The following is a 16174-nucleotide window of genomic DNA, read 5'->3' as shown; positions in this document are numbered from 1 at the left end:
GATTGGAAGAGACCCTTATGATCATCAAGTGCAACCATTACCCCAAGACTGTCAAGCCCACCACTAATTCATGTCACTAAGGATCTCATTTACATGTTTTCTGAACCTTTCTGGGGATGGTGACTCCATCACTTCCCTGAATAGCCTGTTCCAGTGCCTGAGCACTCTCCCAGTGAAGACATTTTTCCTCATATCCATTCTAAACCTCTCCTGGTGCAGCTTGAAGCTATCACCTCTTGTCCTGTCACTTGTTACTTGGGAGAAGAGACCATCCACCTCCTCCTCCTAATATTCAAATATACTTGCTTTTTCCTATACGCTTTGTGTGCTTCAAAGCTAAAGGAAGTTAATTTCAAGACTCGTGCAATTAGTATGCTGTGTCATGTCATTTCGTCTGAATAAGTGGAGAATTTCTGTAATAGGTGGGATGAATCCCCCACACACTGGCAAAAGCAGCATACATGTTTAAAATACACTAATTTGTGTCACACTGATTTAGAAAAATGGGGTTTATGTAGGCAGGGTTAATTCTGAAGTGGAAAGGTTTGGATCAACGAAACGTTTTTTGACTAAAAATATTTGCCTGGTAAAAATATCCCTCGCTGTTACTGTTCTCACACTTTCCGTATAATAATTATTCCTAATGTAAAGCTGGTTTCATGCTGCAAGCTTCAGTTCACCAACGCACTTGAAGTCATGCATGGCTTGCATCACAGCAGATCATTCCCTCTATTTTAAAGGCATAATTCATGTGCTTGAATCAGACACACATTTAAGTACCTTGTTGAATTAGTGCTTATGTGGAAATTGTTTTTCTCATCAACATAATCAAATTTGGAACTGGAAATTACTTTGTGTAGATGGTTTTTAACATTTTTTTCCTGAATTGTGCTGCCATCAACTATTGCTCATTTTAATATTTCTGGGTTTGCAGCTATCCAGACAATTGAATGATTTTGTGTTCATCTTCAGCATAATTATATGCCTCTTGACTGCCTTTTCAGTTTACATGTAAAATTAGCATTTTGCCAATATTTTCATGGTTTGAAAAATAGCAATGCAAAGTCTGATTGACAGAGAATTAGTCTCAATTTTGTGTGAACAGAGACAAGTTTAAATTCACAGTTATGTGAGGTATGCGGAGAAGGACTTGGGGGTGTTGGTCAATGAGAAAATGAACATGAGCCAGCTTCAGTGTGCACTCACAGCCCAGAAAGCCAACTGTATCCTGGGCTGCATCAAAAGGAGCGTGACCAGCAGGTCAAAGGAGGTGATCCTGCCTCTCTACTCTGCTCTCGTGAGACCTCACTTGGAGTATTGTGTGCAGTTCTGGTGTCCTCAACATAAAAAGGACATGGAACTGTTAGAACAAGTCCAGAGGAGGGCCACGAGGATGATCAGGGGACTGGAGCACCTCTCATATGAAGACAGGCTGAGAAAGTTGGGGCTGTTCAGCCTGGAGAAGAGAAGGCTGCATGGAGACCTCATAGCAGCCTTCCAGTATCTGAAAGGGGGCCTACAGGGATGCTGGTGAGGGACTATTCATTAGGGACTGTAGTGATAGGACAAGGGGTAATGGGTTGAAACTTAAAACAGCAGAGGTTTAGACTGGATATAAGGAAGAAATTCTTTACTGTTAGGGTGGTGAGGTACTGGAATGGGTTGCCCAGGGAGGTAGTGAATGCTCCATCCTTGGCAGTGTTCAAGGCCAGGTTGGATGAAGCTTCGGGTGATATGGTTTAGTGTGAGGTGTCCCTGCCCATGGCAGGGGGGTTGGAACTAGATAATCTTAAGGTCCTTTCCAATCCTAACTATTCTATGATTCTATGATTCTATAACATAAATTTTAAAAGGTGTAACTTTCATCTGTATGTGTGGCTATTTAGATATTTATTTACCTAGTCTTCTGTATTTTAATGTTTTTCAGACAAGTATAAAAGAAGGATTACTACTGAAGCAAACCAGTTCTTTTCAGAGGTGGAAAAAGCGTTACTTCAAACTTCGAGGGCGTACCCTTTACTATGCTAAGGATTCAAAGGTAATTCTGTAGTATTAGTGTATAATGCTATATACCTGTAATTCTAATTTTGTTTAGATTTGGAAGTGCGATAATAATAATAATGTAATGATTTTTAGTGATTGTTTTATTTAAAAGCTGTTTTATATAAGATGTAGTGTATTTAGCTAAAGAAGACTGATGATTTCTCTTGATTTTTTATTTTTAATGAAGTTTATAAGTTATTTTAATACTGTAACCTTTATGAATATTCAGACAAATAATAAATTCATCTTAAGGAGTTGTGGGGTTTTTTTTTTGAGGGGTGGTTCTCAGGCAGCCAAATCTAATGTTAAAAAAGCCCCAAACATAAAAATTGGATAATGCTCAGGAGTTATCCTTCAAACTGAATTCCATTAAGACTCTTCCAATCCAATGCCTATATTGCCATTAGAGAGGCAGAAATGATTATGTGAAACGAAGATAGGAAGATTTTCTGCCAAAACTGATATACAAGGGAAAAAGTTGTTTCCCATTAATTGAATTTTTGTTGGGAAAATTGGGGATGGGCAGAGGGGAATACTTCTTTCCGAAAGACATTTCCTCCCTCCTCCAGGGCTGGGACTGAGAGCATTTTAGCTTGTTGGGATAGCTAAGATAGTGCCACCTCATCAGTGTTTTCTATGTATTCTTATGTATATGTCGTAGTTTAAACCAAGTCCCCCAACTCCCGGAGAGTTAGGAAGGAAAATCCAAAGAATGTAGCCCCCACGGATTGAGATAAGAACGGTTTAATTGCTAAGGCATAACACAAAACCCCTACTACCATTTACTACTACAAATAATAATGATACAGCAAACAGCAAGTGAAAAGAATACAACACCCCACCAGCCACCGACCCATAACTCACTCCACCCTGCCTGGCTGAGCACCATGTGCTCCTTCCTCCATTTTCCTCCACAGCTCTCTCCCTCCAGCTTTCTTTTTCCCAGTATGCCTCCTGGGCATCACGTGCTATGGTATGGAATACCTCATTGGCTAGCCTGGGTCAGGTGTCCTGTCTCTCCTTCCTCCCGGACTCCCCTCCTCCACCTGGCTGGAAAAAAAAACCTTGAACAAAAACACCCTCAAAACATGCTCAAACCATGACAGTATAGAATCATAGAACTGTTTTAGGTTGAAAAAGGCCTTTAAAACCATCATGCCCAGCTGTTAACGATTCTATGATTCTATGACTGCCAAGTTCACCATTAAACCATGTTACTGAAGGTCTTAGGCAGAGCATTTCTTAGAAAAACAGAAGAGTAGGAAAAGGGCATTGATTTCCTCATGAAATATTCCAACCTTATTTCCAGGATGAAGCTTAAAAAGATGGTAGCATATCTGCTTTTCTTGATTATCATGTTTCTTACACAGAAACAGGAGATAAGCATCTGTGAAATAAGGGACAATATTTTAATGCTATTTTCCCCAGTATACAACTGCATTTTCCTTCTAAGACTATATTTGTACTGTCCATTAAATGCACAATTCAATTACCACAAATTTCAGTTCATTGCTTAGACTGACACTAACAACTTCAACATTTGTTTCACCATTTATTTTTTTCTATTTTTACTTTCCGACTGGACTGGACACAAGGAAATGAAAGCACAGACTGTAAGCATACCTGGAAGTGGGCTCAGACTATATTTAATGTTTTTATGTTCTTTTCCATTCACAGTCTCTAATATTTGATGAAGTTGACCTGTCAGATGCCAGCGTAGCTGAATCAAGCACAAAAAATGTCAATAACAGCTTCACGGTATGGATCCATTATAATACTGGTCTTGAAAGCTGTGGAGAGGCGGTTACCAAGAAAAACAAGAATCCTCTGAATTGCTTCTTATTTTCCTCTCTTTGGAAACAAAACGTCCTTTATTTAGAAATGCTATAACATAACATCAGCTATTGATAAATTTGTTTCTGTGATTTTATTTTTTATCAGAAATTAGCATATTAGATAACAGTGGCTTCAGAAGATGATGATTATATAAGGCACTAAAAATACAGCAAGATTCAGTACTAGTACTTCATTAGTACTTCTTAGTAAAGCTTGATTTTAGGCTGTGGTTTTTTGAGGGGGCATGCTGAATTGATCCAAACATATTAGTGTTATTGTTTTAATTTCTTATAGTTTCCGGTTTTCTGATATGTTGAAATGTATTTGTATTTTAATTTTTTTTATTGCTGGTCATATCCCTTTATATTTCCAATTCACATGGAAAAGCTACCTTCACAGTTGTGCCTTCATTCTGATACTGGTATAAGAAACAAAAAGTGTTCATAAATTCCTGTTTTTGTAAGTTCACCTGTGTGTTTTGCACGCAGGTCTTGCCATTTATTGTTGAACTGCTTTGTTGGAACTAAGTGGTAACACCTGACACAATTCCTCTGCTGTGTCCTTCTTAACTTCTGGAAAAGTAAATTTTGTGAACAAGAATTAGCTATGAGGAAGACTGTGGGTAAAGTTGTCCATCTGGAAGTCTTGAGTTCTGCAGTCTGCAATGCCATAATTTTTCTTAACCTGCAGATCCATTATTCTCTATTAAAATGTTGATTTTTTAAAAGCTGGATTCTCCACCTGGGACAGATTAACCCTGGTTATACATACAAACTGGGTGATGAGAGGATGGAGAGAAGCTCTGTGGAAACAGATCTGGGGAGTTAGATTGATGGCAAGTTAAACATGAATCAACAGTGTGCCCTTGCAGCCAGAAGGGCTAACCATGTCCTGGGGTGCATCAAGCACACCATAGCGAGCTGGTGGATGGAGGCAGTTGTCCTACTCTACACCACTGGTGTGGCCCTACTTCAAGAAATGTGTGTAGTTCTGGGCACCTCAATATACGAACTTCAGTCTATGAGGAGAATGACCAAGATGGTGGATCTCGAGGGCAAGATTTATGAAGAGAAGCTGAGGTTACTTGGCTTGTTCAGCTTGGAGAAGAGAACGCTGAGGGGTGACCTCTTGGCAGTCTACAAGTTCCTCAAGGAGGGCAACGTAGGTGAAGGTGCTGATCTTCCTCTGCTGACCAGCTATAGCATACGAGGGAATGGATTGAAGCTGTGCCAGGGGAAGTTCACGTTGAAAGTCAGGGAGAAGTTCTTCACTGGGAAGGTAGTTGGTCACTGGAACAGGCTTCCCAGGGAAGTGGTCATGGCAACAAGCATGTCAGAGTTCAAGGAGCATATGGACAATGTTCCTAGTCATATGATTTAGGCTGAAGTCATCCTGCAATGAGAGGGGAACTTGGTGATCCTTATGGATGGATCCCTTCCAACTTGAGATGTTCCATGATTTTATGATCTTGGGGTGCAGGGAAAGAAAAATGGCATGTTTGGTTTTGGTATTTTCTTTACTTTTTTTTTCTTTCTTTTCCATACAACGTTTGGTGTTTGGGTATCCTTTATAATTCTTTAGGGCCACTCAGTATCTCATTCTTCACCAGAAGCAGTTTTTGTATCTTATATTAAGACTTCTGGGGAAGACAGTAGTGAAAAAAGAAATCTCAGGGGCTACAGCTTTAACAGCTTTGGAGGCACTATTTATTTTCATATCCTGGGTAAATTAGGGCAAACAGTGTTTTCTCTCAGGAGTTTTCAAATTCATTTTGAGTGATTTATAGCTCTCCTAGATTGAAGTGTCACCTGATTTGACTGTGAAATATGGCAATACTCATCATCTCTCTTAATCTTTTGGCTTTTTACTATGTGTTTGCCTAACCCAGTCTCCCGGCAACACAGCTCAGTGAAATAAGACATCTCTGGCCTTGCCTGCACTGGTTTGGAGTGAGGGACTGGGGGTGGGGTGACTGGTTAGCTTTCCAGCAATACTCCTTGTAAATAAAAGGAAACATTTTTTTTTTTGCTTTTTTTTCCCTTCCATCTTAAAAAAAAAGATCATCCAGCCTTTCTTAAAACTATTTTTTATGTTCTAAGTGATCGTTATTGTTTCCTTTGACAAAAAGGCAAAAATTAAGCTCTTAACTTTAGCTTTCTCCAGTTAATGTACTCCTCTTGTTTCCTTGTCCCTCTAGGGAATATTTTCACACAAACTTATGTAGATGGATTATACACCAAATGTCCATTTTTGACATGAAAACACACCTTTAAAAAAGTACTTTAAAATAATATTTTTCCATATCTTTTTGCCACTGCAGCTAAATCCTTCCCCTTCCCTTGATCTTCCACCTCCAGCTTGTAGAAGCTACAGTTTGCCTTTTTTTGCCCTTTCTAGTTTGTCTCTTTGGAGACAGAGGTGTGCATGTCAAGATTTTCCATGCTCTTTTTTTTTGGCTAAAATTCAAGTCCTAAAATTAGTCACAGCACACAGATTTAAGGTTGAGTTTGTTTGTAGTGTACTTGCAGAATATTTTATGTAACTAAATATCACTGTTTATTCACCAGAATTACTTTTCTTACTACAAGCAAATTGAGGTAAAGGGAAAAATTGAGATAAATAAATATCTGCTAATTAAAATGAGAAGCTGCTAAACTTAAACTAGCTCATCTGTTTCAGTTTTTTCCTTTATTGCTGATGATACTACTTTTCAGTGAACGACCAGCTCATTTCTAGCAAGTAGTTCCTAGTGCACAAGCTTTCACTAGGGTGCCTTGTAATAAATTACAGGAATTTTGCAGTTCTGAGCATTCTTGTCTAGAGGCAAAGATAAAAATAACAGAGGAAAAGGTCTCTCTTGACTTCAGAGTCTTTATATAAGACACTCGAGGCCAGATTCTTCCTACTCGCAGGTAAGGTACCAGTCTCCTAAGTCTGCATGAAGAGAGATAAGTTCAAGAATCAAATTCAGCCATAGAAGATGTGCACCACCAGCCACATCAGGAGCCTGCAGGGGCTCTTACTCACCCCATCCCTGCAGTTCAGCAGCATGGGAGGGCACTGATCCTCATAATGGTGTTGGGTACCCTGCTGCATGTTTTTTCCACAGCACTTTGCTTCTGCCGCAGAGGGTTGTTTTTGTTGTCTTGGCACAACCAGAGGTAGTTGCACAGCATGTTACTTCTTTGGGGACACTTTGGGGTTGAATCAGCCTTCCATCCTTACTGCACACAAGAATATGGGGCAGTGACCAGTTCTACTGAGAGCTGTAATTCCTTATGTTCCTTGGTTTGTAGAGATGGAAGATGGCATGTTGAAATCTCAAGTGCAATTAGAAATAATCTCTTTATTGTTCTCAAAACAAGACTTGAGTTTGAATGAAGCTGAATAGTAATCTTTAGTGTGCAAGCATGGGCATCTGGAGGACTGGTGATGTGCTTTTGTTCTATAAGAGAGAGGATTTGAAAATATGATTTTAAAATTATACTTGAACAGGCATATTTGATTACTGAAGTTCCTTGGGGCAAAAAAAGGTGATTATGAATTACAATTTAAAAGGAGATTTTAACAGGTTAACTTTTGGCTTAGGTTTCTACCGCTACCTTGCTTTTGATAACAAAGAATGGATGCACACAATAAATCTGTGATGTTAACCATGCTGCCTTGCAGGTGTTAAAGTTAAGGCACATGGATGTATAAAATGCCCTGGGTTATTATAAATCTTGTTTAGAGTATCATGTCAAATGCTCAGGCATTGTGTGGCAGCACCTGTATTTAATCCTTCCAAATTGATGTTTGAAACATTTAATTAATTTCTGGGGTTTTTAGTGGTAAATGTGATAGAAATAATGTAAATAATTTTACGGTAGAAATACTAGCTTTGAAGCATTACTTTGTATAGTTGGCTTTAGGCATTTGATGTGGGTTAGACCAACTTCTAGTGCATCTAAAAATTACACAAAGCTATGGACAATCAATTTCTTACTATATGTATTTCCAGAAAAGTGAAAATTCTAACTATATTAATTCTGTTATTGAATTGAGTCTGAGAGTACCAAGGAAATAATTTCACTGTTCTTCTGGAATGTACTTTCTAGGAATACAAAAATTAACTTGCTAGATGATACTCAGGATGGGGATTCAGCTTGTCCTAACTTCAGGGTGGGATGCAACCATGGGTTTATAGACCCCAAAGTTATGTATCTATGATAAAATAGCTCTTTAAGGTAGATTCCTGCAATTGCACAGTTCAGTATAGACTCCGCTGATTATTAACTAACTCCTTTAGCTGCGACAGGAGCTTTGTCATCCAGGGCACCTAGACTACAAAACTCTGCTTACAGCTTTCTGAATCAGGTGCTGAATCAAGTATTTTTTGTTGAATATGCATCATCTGAAAGTGGTCATCTTGAGAGGGAGGAAGCTGCCGTAGGCAGATCTGCTCTCCTGGAAAGCCTACTGCAGTTCGTAGTGATTAGAAATTGGCTGGAAATGGCATTTTCTATTCCAGCCAATAACACTGATTACTAGGATTCTGGATATGCTTGCAAAAATGCCTAATATCATAAATTGTTGCGTATTTTTTTTGTTTTAGTGATGCTATAGACCATATAGACCATACAGTCTAATTATTTATTCTGTGGAAAAATACTTCCTTGGGGAACTCTTAATAGGCTGGGCTTTAATTAAGTATTCTAACCTAGTGTTAAGAGGCAAAAGCAATAGAAACCTAAAAACTGTTCTGTGTTTTATATTATTATTATTATTTATATTATTACCTCCTTTTGATTTCACTATTTTAGATTTCTTATGCTCTTACCTATTCTTGTTATTCGTCTGACTACTATTCTGTTGCATCATGTTTAAGCGAAGTGACCAGTTTGACACTCAGGGAGCACAAATAATGGATATTTGGGACTATTTGCTAAATTAATGTTCATTTACATTCCTTATGGGTCCCATATGTTTTCTGCTGCAGCAACATATTATGTATTTTTTATTTTCTATAATGCTATTAAGATCCTTTTTCCTGTTAATTTGGAGCTGTCTGTGATTCATAAATACTTCTGTGCTTCCGTGTTTTTTCTCTGGTGTGTATTTCTTTGTTTTTACCAGCGCTGAACTTTTTCAAGTCTCTGTACTGTCTGTTTAATACCTTGCTTAGCTCTCTCTGAAGTGCTTTGTTGATCAAAGGGGTAAACTAAGTAGTAACATTTTTATGCTGTCTGTAAATGTTCCTGTATCTGCCTTTACTTTACAATTCTCTTCCGGTTTAAGAATTGCACCACAAAATTTTGTAAGAGAATAATGCTTACTATCTATTTATCTTTTCCCATTTTAAAAATTCTTATTATTTCTTTTTACCTTTTTTAGTTCCCTTGGCTTTTCATCTCATTGCATAGTTGGGACATAAAATAATTGATCCTTTCCATTCAAGGGCTAAACAGAAAAATAATTATGGGTCTACCTGATATTTTATCTTTTTTGATCAGAAGTACTTAATTTAGTTCAAATTAAAGGGATTAAATTTTGGTTTAAAGCTTTTTTTTCATATTATATAAAGAAAAAAACAGAACATGAATTGCATTTCATTAAAGGTAGTCCCTTTTTTCTTTTTTCTCTGATTTCCACTTTTTTAATCAGATTTAACAGTTCACTTTGTCCTGAAAGCAGAGGGTTCTTTTTAAGCTGTTTTTAAACAAAAAAGTCATTATGTTGTCTGGGATTCCTCGATATTTTGTAAATTTGGATAGATTCTGAAAACTAAACATTTGTTGATTTTCCTTTGACCTATTACTTTGAGCTGGTTAGCTATGTTTTATAGGTCAGTGAGATCAAATACTCAGTTGGAGCAACTGTGCTTCAACTGTGGTTAAAATTTATATTGTTTTCTTCCAGAACTCTGATCACTTTATTTTCCACCCATATTTCTGAATGTGGCGTATCCTACATCCTGGTGGGGGATGTAAAGTTTACTGGCTTATAATTTATGTGGAACCAGTTTAAAGCATAAACCAATTCTTTTCAACTTTGAATCCTACCACTGCTGTTTTTAGTGGGAGGTTGCCCAGTTGTACTGGAAACTCAACTCTTGAGATTCATCAGAATTTCAAGTTGAATATTTCAACCAGTCCTAAAGACAGTTTCAGCAGTTTATTTCAGCCCTGCTGCTTCTGCCATCAGTCAGATCTCATCATTGAGATTAGCTGCTTCTAATTGATTTTAGAAAGTTAGCTTTTAATATTCACAGTGGGCTTGGAAAACAGAATCTGTTGCCAGACTTTTGCAGTATGTTGGAGAGATGATCGTGTTAATTTCTCGGACTTGGACGTACTTCGCTTCCTTTCTTGCCACCCAGGATTTTCCGAGCTTTTATTGAGACTTTTCTTCAGGGACTACGAAAACTTCAGGGAATGTGAGAACTGCTTAACCTTCCCCAAGCCACATCAAGAGGAAATGAGAAGAGCCTTTTCCCAAAGGAGTTTAGAACCTTTCATCTTTGGATTTGGGCATTCCAGTCTTCTGTCTTTTCAAATATCAGAGACAAAGAGAGATAGTCCCAAACCTGGGAATAATTAATCCTAATACTGCGTTTTTTTTTCCTATTTAAATAATCTAACATCAATACAGTTTTATTACCAATTCCTGATTTGCCCAAAGTTCAGGGTCTTGAGATTTATTTAAATGTGGAAAAGCTTATGGATGCCAGGAGGTATTTCTCTGATGCTGTCCTGCTTGTTTACAAAACCCAGTATACTGCAGTTCCATCTCAGTGGACATGACAGTGGTTTCTCTACTCATAGCCTCAAGTCTTTTTCAGACATTATTCCACCTCAGTCTGTTTTCTTATGGAGAGCCACTCACTTAAAGGTTGCACTGACCTTTTGCAGGCGTTCTGTTGCTTCTCTTTTACTATCTTTCTTATTTCTGTAGTTTGGTGAAATTACCCTGCTACTCCAGTGTTGGGACACTATGGGGATCATGGGTTCAGCAGACATCTTCAAGGCTTTGGCCTGTTCCAGGCTTAGGGGGTTTCCCCTGGTTTCAGCTATTGCCAAGCAAGCTTTTTTCACTGCCTTATTCTTAGCCTGGATGACTAAACTTCCTGGTTCGCTCTGCAGGAATACTCTGGACCACAGCTATATGCAATTTTGTTTTCTTTGTAAGAAAGCTGTTATTAGTAAATTTCTACATATAGTCTCTGCATATGTTCCCTTGAAAGGAGACACTCTTGCTTGACTTGCTTTAATCAACCACGGGGACACAAAAGGAATGTATTAGTGTTTGTACCCATGTTTCTGTTTCCTGATGAATTTACATAAGCCAAATTTCACATAGTTACACGTGAAGTTTACTTAGCTGAACAGAATCTTGTGTGAGCACTTTATTTCACATGAAGCTCTGCTGTGGGTGTAGCTTAACCCAGTTGCATACTATCACTACTAGTGATCCAGGTATGGATAATGAGCTTATGTTAGCTTTGAAAAATATTTGTGTGAAGGAAAGTGAAATATCAATGAAGTACTGTATACTGTGTATGATGCTATCCTTGGGATTCCTCTCAGCATACTTTACATCATATTTATCCTTTAGATATGCAATAGTTTCCTGGGTTTGGGTACACTGAAATTTCCTTTTCATTCCAGTTAGTGTTAACACTCCTAGCAGTGTATATTGATGATGATGGGGGGAGTTCAGAAACATTTGTAGATGTCTTTACTTATAGTACCTTCCTCTGTGAGCCAAATCCTACTTTCAGAACCACTGCACTGTAAATTTTGCCCTGAGTGTTATCAGGAGGGTCGGTGCATGGCACCATTTCAAGGTGGGTGAATGGGATATCCAGACATTCCCTGTGCTCTGTTTGCAGTCTAAGTGCAGGGCTGGTGGGAGTCCTGGAATGACATCTGTGAAGATCTCAGGGCCTTTTGTTACCTCTGGGAGGCAGGATATATCTGAAACCAGCTCAAGTTCATGTGCTGGCCTCACCACTGTGACTCAGCTTTGCATTGGTAGGTAACTCTTTGGATGGATTTAGTTTTTCCGTAGTTACGAACTGTCTGCTGTTTCATACAGATGATGATTAGCCTCTAAATGACGAAGGCTTTTTGATACTCCCAGCCCAAGCAATACTCAAACCACAGAAAGACAGGGGAAGTGCTTTGTATTCCATTTTGTTCCATTTTCCGCCCATTTTTCTTTTTTTTCTATATTCAGGCAGCTTAGAAACAAAACAAAAACTGAAATAGCAAATTAATATGCTGAGGGGGAAAAAAATAGGCAAAAGCAATTAGTGTGCACTTGCGATGCACTTAGGGATTTTTTCCCCTCCATTTAGCATTTGTTCATTTTCCCCCGCCCTCTGACAGTGACAAAAAAACCTTAATGAAGCTGAGAGCTCTTTGGTGAGCTTTGGGTGTGACTTTCAAGTTTTAAGCTCCTTAGCCCTGACTTGATGCACTGTCTCCCTCTCCCTAGAGTGTCTGGAGACATTAAAGCTTCCAGTTTCATTATGAAAAAGCAATAAAACATTTCAGCTGTAAGGCTAAAATCCATAGATAAATCACTTGGGATTGAGCTATTACAAGAACGATAAATACTTTTCAGAATAGGAAAACAAGGGAATGCTTAGAAATGTGACCACTCTGGACTACTGTAACTTTTGCTTCTGGTTACAGTTCCCTGGATCTTATTTTCAACAGATTTTGACCTTAAACAAAAGTTTTTGAAAATTGCTCTCAGAAAATGTCTCTTTTTAAGAGTTTCTTTAATTTGTTAAGTGCAGTAAGATGATTTGCATAGAAGTAAATGCCTAAAAAATATCTTTTATTTCCTTTTCTGAACTGATGGTATAGCACCAGTGAAGCAGTTGGAATGTTTGGAGAGCAAGCAAACATGACAATTTCTAAAGCTTTAATGTTTTTAAATCGAGATTTGTTTAGCACATGATACTGGATTGCAAGATTTTGTTCTTCCTGCAGTTTTACACTTACCTGTACTCTGACATTTCTTTCTCTTGCTTTAAAAGTGGTTAAAATACCTGGAGAAACCTTAAGAAGTATCCCTCAGCGCAGTTCCTGTATACCAAATGATTTTATAAACAAAGCCACTGGTGTAAACCTTGAATAAATTTCCTGCTTCTAGTGAACAGGGACCCTTGGCTTCAAGCAGCTGGATCATGTTTAAACAGGCATCTGTTACTACAGATAAAAAAATACTCAATTGCTCTTTCATTTTGTTTAACTTTGCACCTAATGCCATCAAGTATATATATAATGTTTTCCTGTAAGCACAGAAGCCATCCCATCTGATAGACGTGTAATGAGCTGGTGAAGCTGGAGCTAAGGGCACAGCAGTGCAAAGTAATGTGCCTAACAAATTTTTATGTGAGAACCTTGAAGAAATGTGCAAGCATTGAACTATATATAGCATTCACTAGTTTACATTTACAAGAATTGTTTATTGTTTCTGTTATATTTGAATGCTGATAAATACCTTGTTCTTCGTTCCAAATTCATGTAACTTTCCTACCCTGTTTCTTGTAACTGTCTCATTATAAAGTTATACTTCTGAAGGAACAACATTTTTCTGTTAGCAGTCGGTTGATGTTGGACATATGAGGTTAAATGGGGAACTGTATATTTCTGACAAAGTGACCTTTGCTGGAACTGTTTCACAGCTTAAGGCTGCATGTTGTAACTGACTTACTTGATTTACCTTAGTGCTGTTCTCACAGGATCACAGAGTGATTTGAGGCTTGGAATGGGACCTCTGAAGGTCATCTGGTCCAAGTATCCAAGTTGAAGCAGGGCCGCCTAGAGCAGTCTGCCCAGGACTATGTCCAAACAGCTTTTGAGTATCTCCAAGGATGGAGAGGCCACCACTGCCTTGAGCAACCTGTACCAGTGCTCAGTCATCCTCACAATAAAAAAGTGTTTCCTGGCATTCCCACAGAGCCTTCTGTGCTTTAGTTTGTGCCCATTGCTCTTAGCTTGTCTCTGGGCACCACGGGAAAGAGCCTGGGGCCATCCTCTTTGCACCCTCACTTCAGGTATTTACATGGATAAGTAAAGCACTTCTTGATGAATCCATGCTGACTACTCCTAACCACTTGTACCTGGACATACTGTGGGAGATGTTCCTTCATTCATGCTAGATGTGGCATAAGGAAAGGCCACCTAAACTACCTGACTGAATTCCACTGCAGAGTGAAGGCAGAGTAGATCTTAAACCTGTTTCTGTGAAGTAATTGCTTTTGTCCTTCCTTCTAGTTAAGCCCACTTGTCCTGGTGTAGTGGTGCAGGAGATGCTCTGTGGGTCTAACCCTTTCTTTCCCCTCCTAAGAGTTTTTATTGGGGGGAGGGGGCAAAACCATACATTACTTTATTACTTGTGAGCTTGGCAGGAGTGAAATTGGAGAAGGCCAGCAAAGAGGGAGGCAGCGTTTTAGTGGAGTAGACAGAGCTAATTGTTCTGATTATAAATTCAGTATTGTACTCAGGCAAATATAATAGCCCTTTATTACTTGCCTTGCTTTTAAATTGTTCGCTCCCTTTGTAATTTATCCTTTGGCCTGGCTCGGCTCATCTTGGAAAAGAATAGTGACAGTTGAGTATAAAGCACCAACTGCACCTTTGACAGTGACAGTGCTGTTACAATTTATTTAGTTTCTCCTGAATCCGAGACATTAAAAGTACTGTCAAAGCTGACAAACTGTAAGAACTGTGATTTTGCAGACAAGTTCTGGAAGGTACAGGAGCATCAGTGACCCCAGCAGTCTCTTCCTGCCACTGTGATGGAGGAGCATTCATCCATCGCATTCATATGGACTCACTTCCATGAAGACAGGGAAATGGAGGGGCAGACAGAAAGTAAGGGAGGCCTAACATGTTATCCTGGTATTAGCCAGAATTCACTCACCAGTGTCTAGAAGCACTGAGAAGTTACAAAGCATTAAATCTGTCATGTGCATGCCCCAAGGCATCGGGTGCTGAACCTCAGAGGAGAGATGGAGGTGCTCTCTCTTTCTGTATCACCCTCTCTTCATTAGTTCCAGAAAGATATTTTAAAAATATCTGTTCAAAGAACAGGAAGACCATTTCCCCGCCCGTTTCAGATTGTAAGTGATGTTTCTACATTACCAAGGTCAATTCAAGATTGGCCATACAAAGTGCTATTAGTGTAATGCCTGATAATAGTTTAGAGCAGAAGGTGCCTTAATGCAAATATCATGTTGCAGGAAGCGGGGTGCTTTGCAATAGCTGCTGTGTTGCTGCTTAGATGTAGAACATTATTTCTTGATTAGCAAATTTGGTACCTGCATTTTTCTTTGAATAAGTAAAGGAAAATAGAAATGTAGCCACTAAGCTTTTATATAAGTATTTTCTTATATATTGCTGCTATGATAAAATATGTTGAAAGTTAGGCAATAGGCTTTAAATGAACTCTCCATGATTTTATTTTACAGATTGTAAGTCTAAACCCATTGGGTTGAAGATAAATAGAATAAGTGAAGTTATCCCCTTTGAAAGCAAAAGGTTTTTTCAAATCTACACTAAATTTCATGGCAATTTTATTTCATTTCCAAGTACTAAGCTCATTCCTAATAAGTGCTGCCTGAAAGAAGAGGTGCAGTAGTGGCCCAAAATTCGACTGTGTAATTTTCATCAAAGTAATTTCCAGATGTGTATGTACATACGTATGAGTATGTGTGTATTTTCAGAAGCCAAATTATCCTAGTGCCAGCACATGTGAAAATCCCAATTTATGGCAAGACCTATGTGGTGGCAGACTGAACAATGTCTTCTTCTCTCCTTCATTCCCCACTTGAAAAGCTCCTATTTTCCCAAACAGAACAGAATGTTATCACAGTAATGGGCTATTTTTCTTTTTATCCAGACATTCTTTATTTCCTATTATGTTTTAGGACTTGTGTTGCTTGTCTTCAACTTTCAAAACTGTATATGCCTACTGCATTAAAAGAGGCTTTTATTCCCACTACCCCAGTTTCATTACTTTCCAATATGCTGCAGTATCTGGCTTTGACAACTTTCTTTTCCAAAATCAGCAATGACTTCTTCTTGGCAACTGACAACAATGAAAATTTTTGAAGTAACTTAATCTTCTAAATTAAATCTGCTTTATTTATTTATTTTTGAGGCCTTTTTTACTGTCTTAATTCTTCTTGATTTGTATCCTGCTTTGTCAGCGTGTGAACCATTAGCACCTGAGTTCCAAGATTTAAGAGTTTTCTTATTCTCTGAAGTACCAGTGGTTCTTGTGACACTTCCTTTGC

At 38.4% G+C, this 16174-nt stretch overlaps 1 protein-coding gene across 2 annotated transcripts in view; it reads left to right on the top strand.

The window, feature by feature from the left end:
- The window catches only part of DGKH (diacylglycerol kinase eta), a 154613-nt gene that overhangs the window by 88603 nt on the left and 49836 nt on the right, over positions 1-16174 (top strand). For both annotated transcript variants that reach the window (XM_034074042.1, XM_034074050.1), the window contains 2 exons: positions 1928-2038; positions 3721-3801. In XM_034074042.1, the coding sequence (XP_033929933.1) occupies positions 1928-2038; positions 3721-3801 (192 nt within the window). The remainder of the gene's footprint in view (positions 1-1927; positions 2039-3720; positions 3802-16174) is intronic.

The sequence above is a fragment of the Melopsittacus undulatus genome, chromosome 2, assembly GCF_012275295.1.
Source record: "Melopsittacus undulatus isolate bMelUnd1 chromosome 2, bMelUnd1.mat.Z, whole genome shotgun sequence".
Lineage (NCBI taxonomy): Eukaryota > Metazoa > Chordata > Aves > Psittaciformes > Psittaculidae > Melopsittacus > Melopsittacus undulatus.
This window is presented reverse-complemented; position numbering and strand designations above follow the sequence as displayed.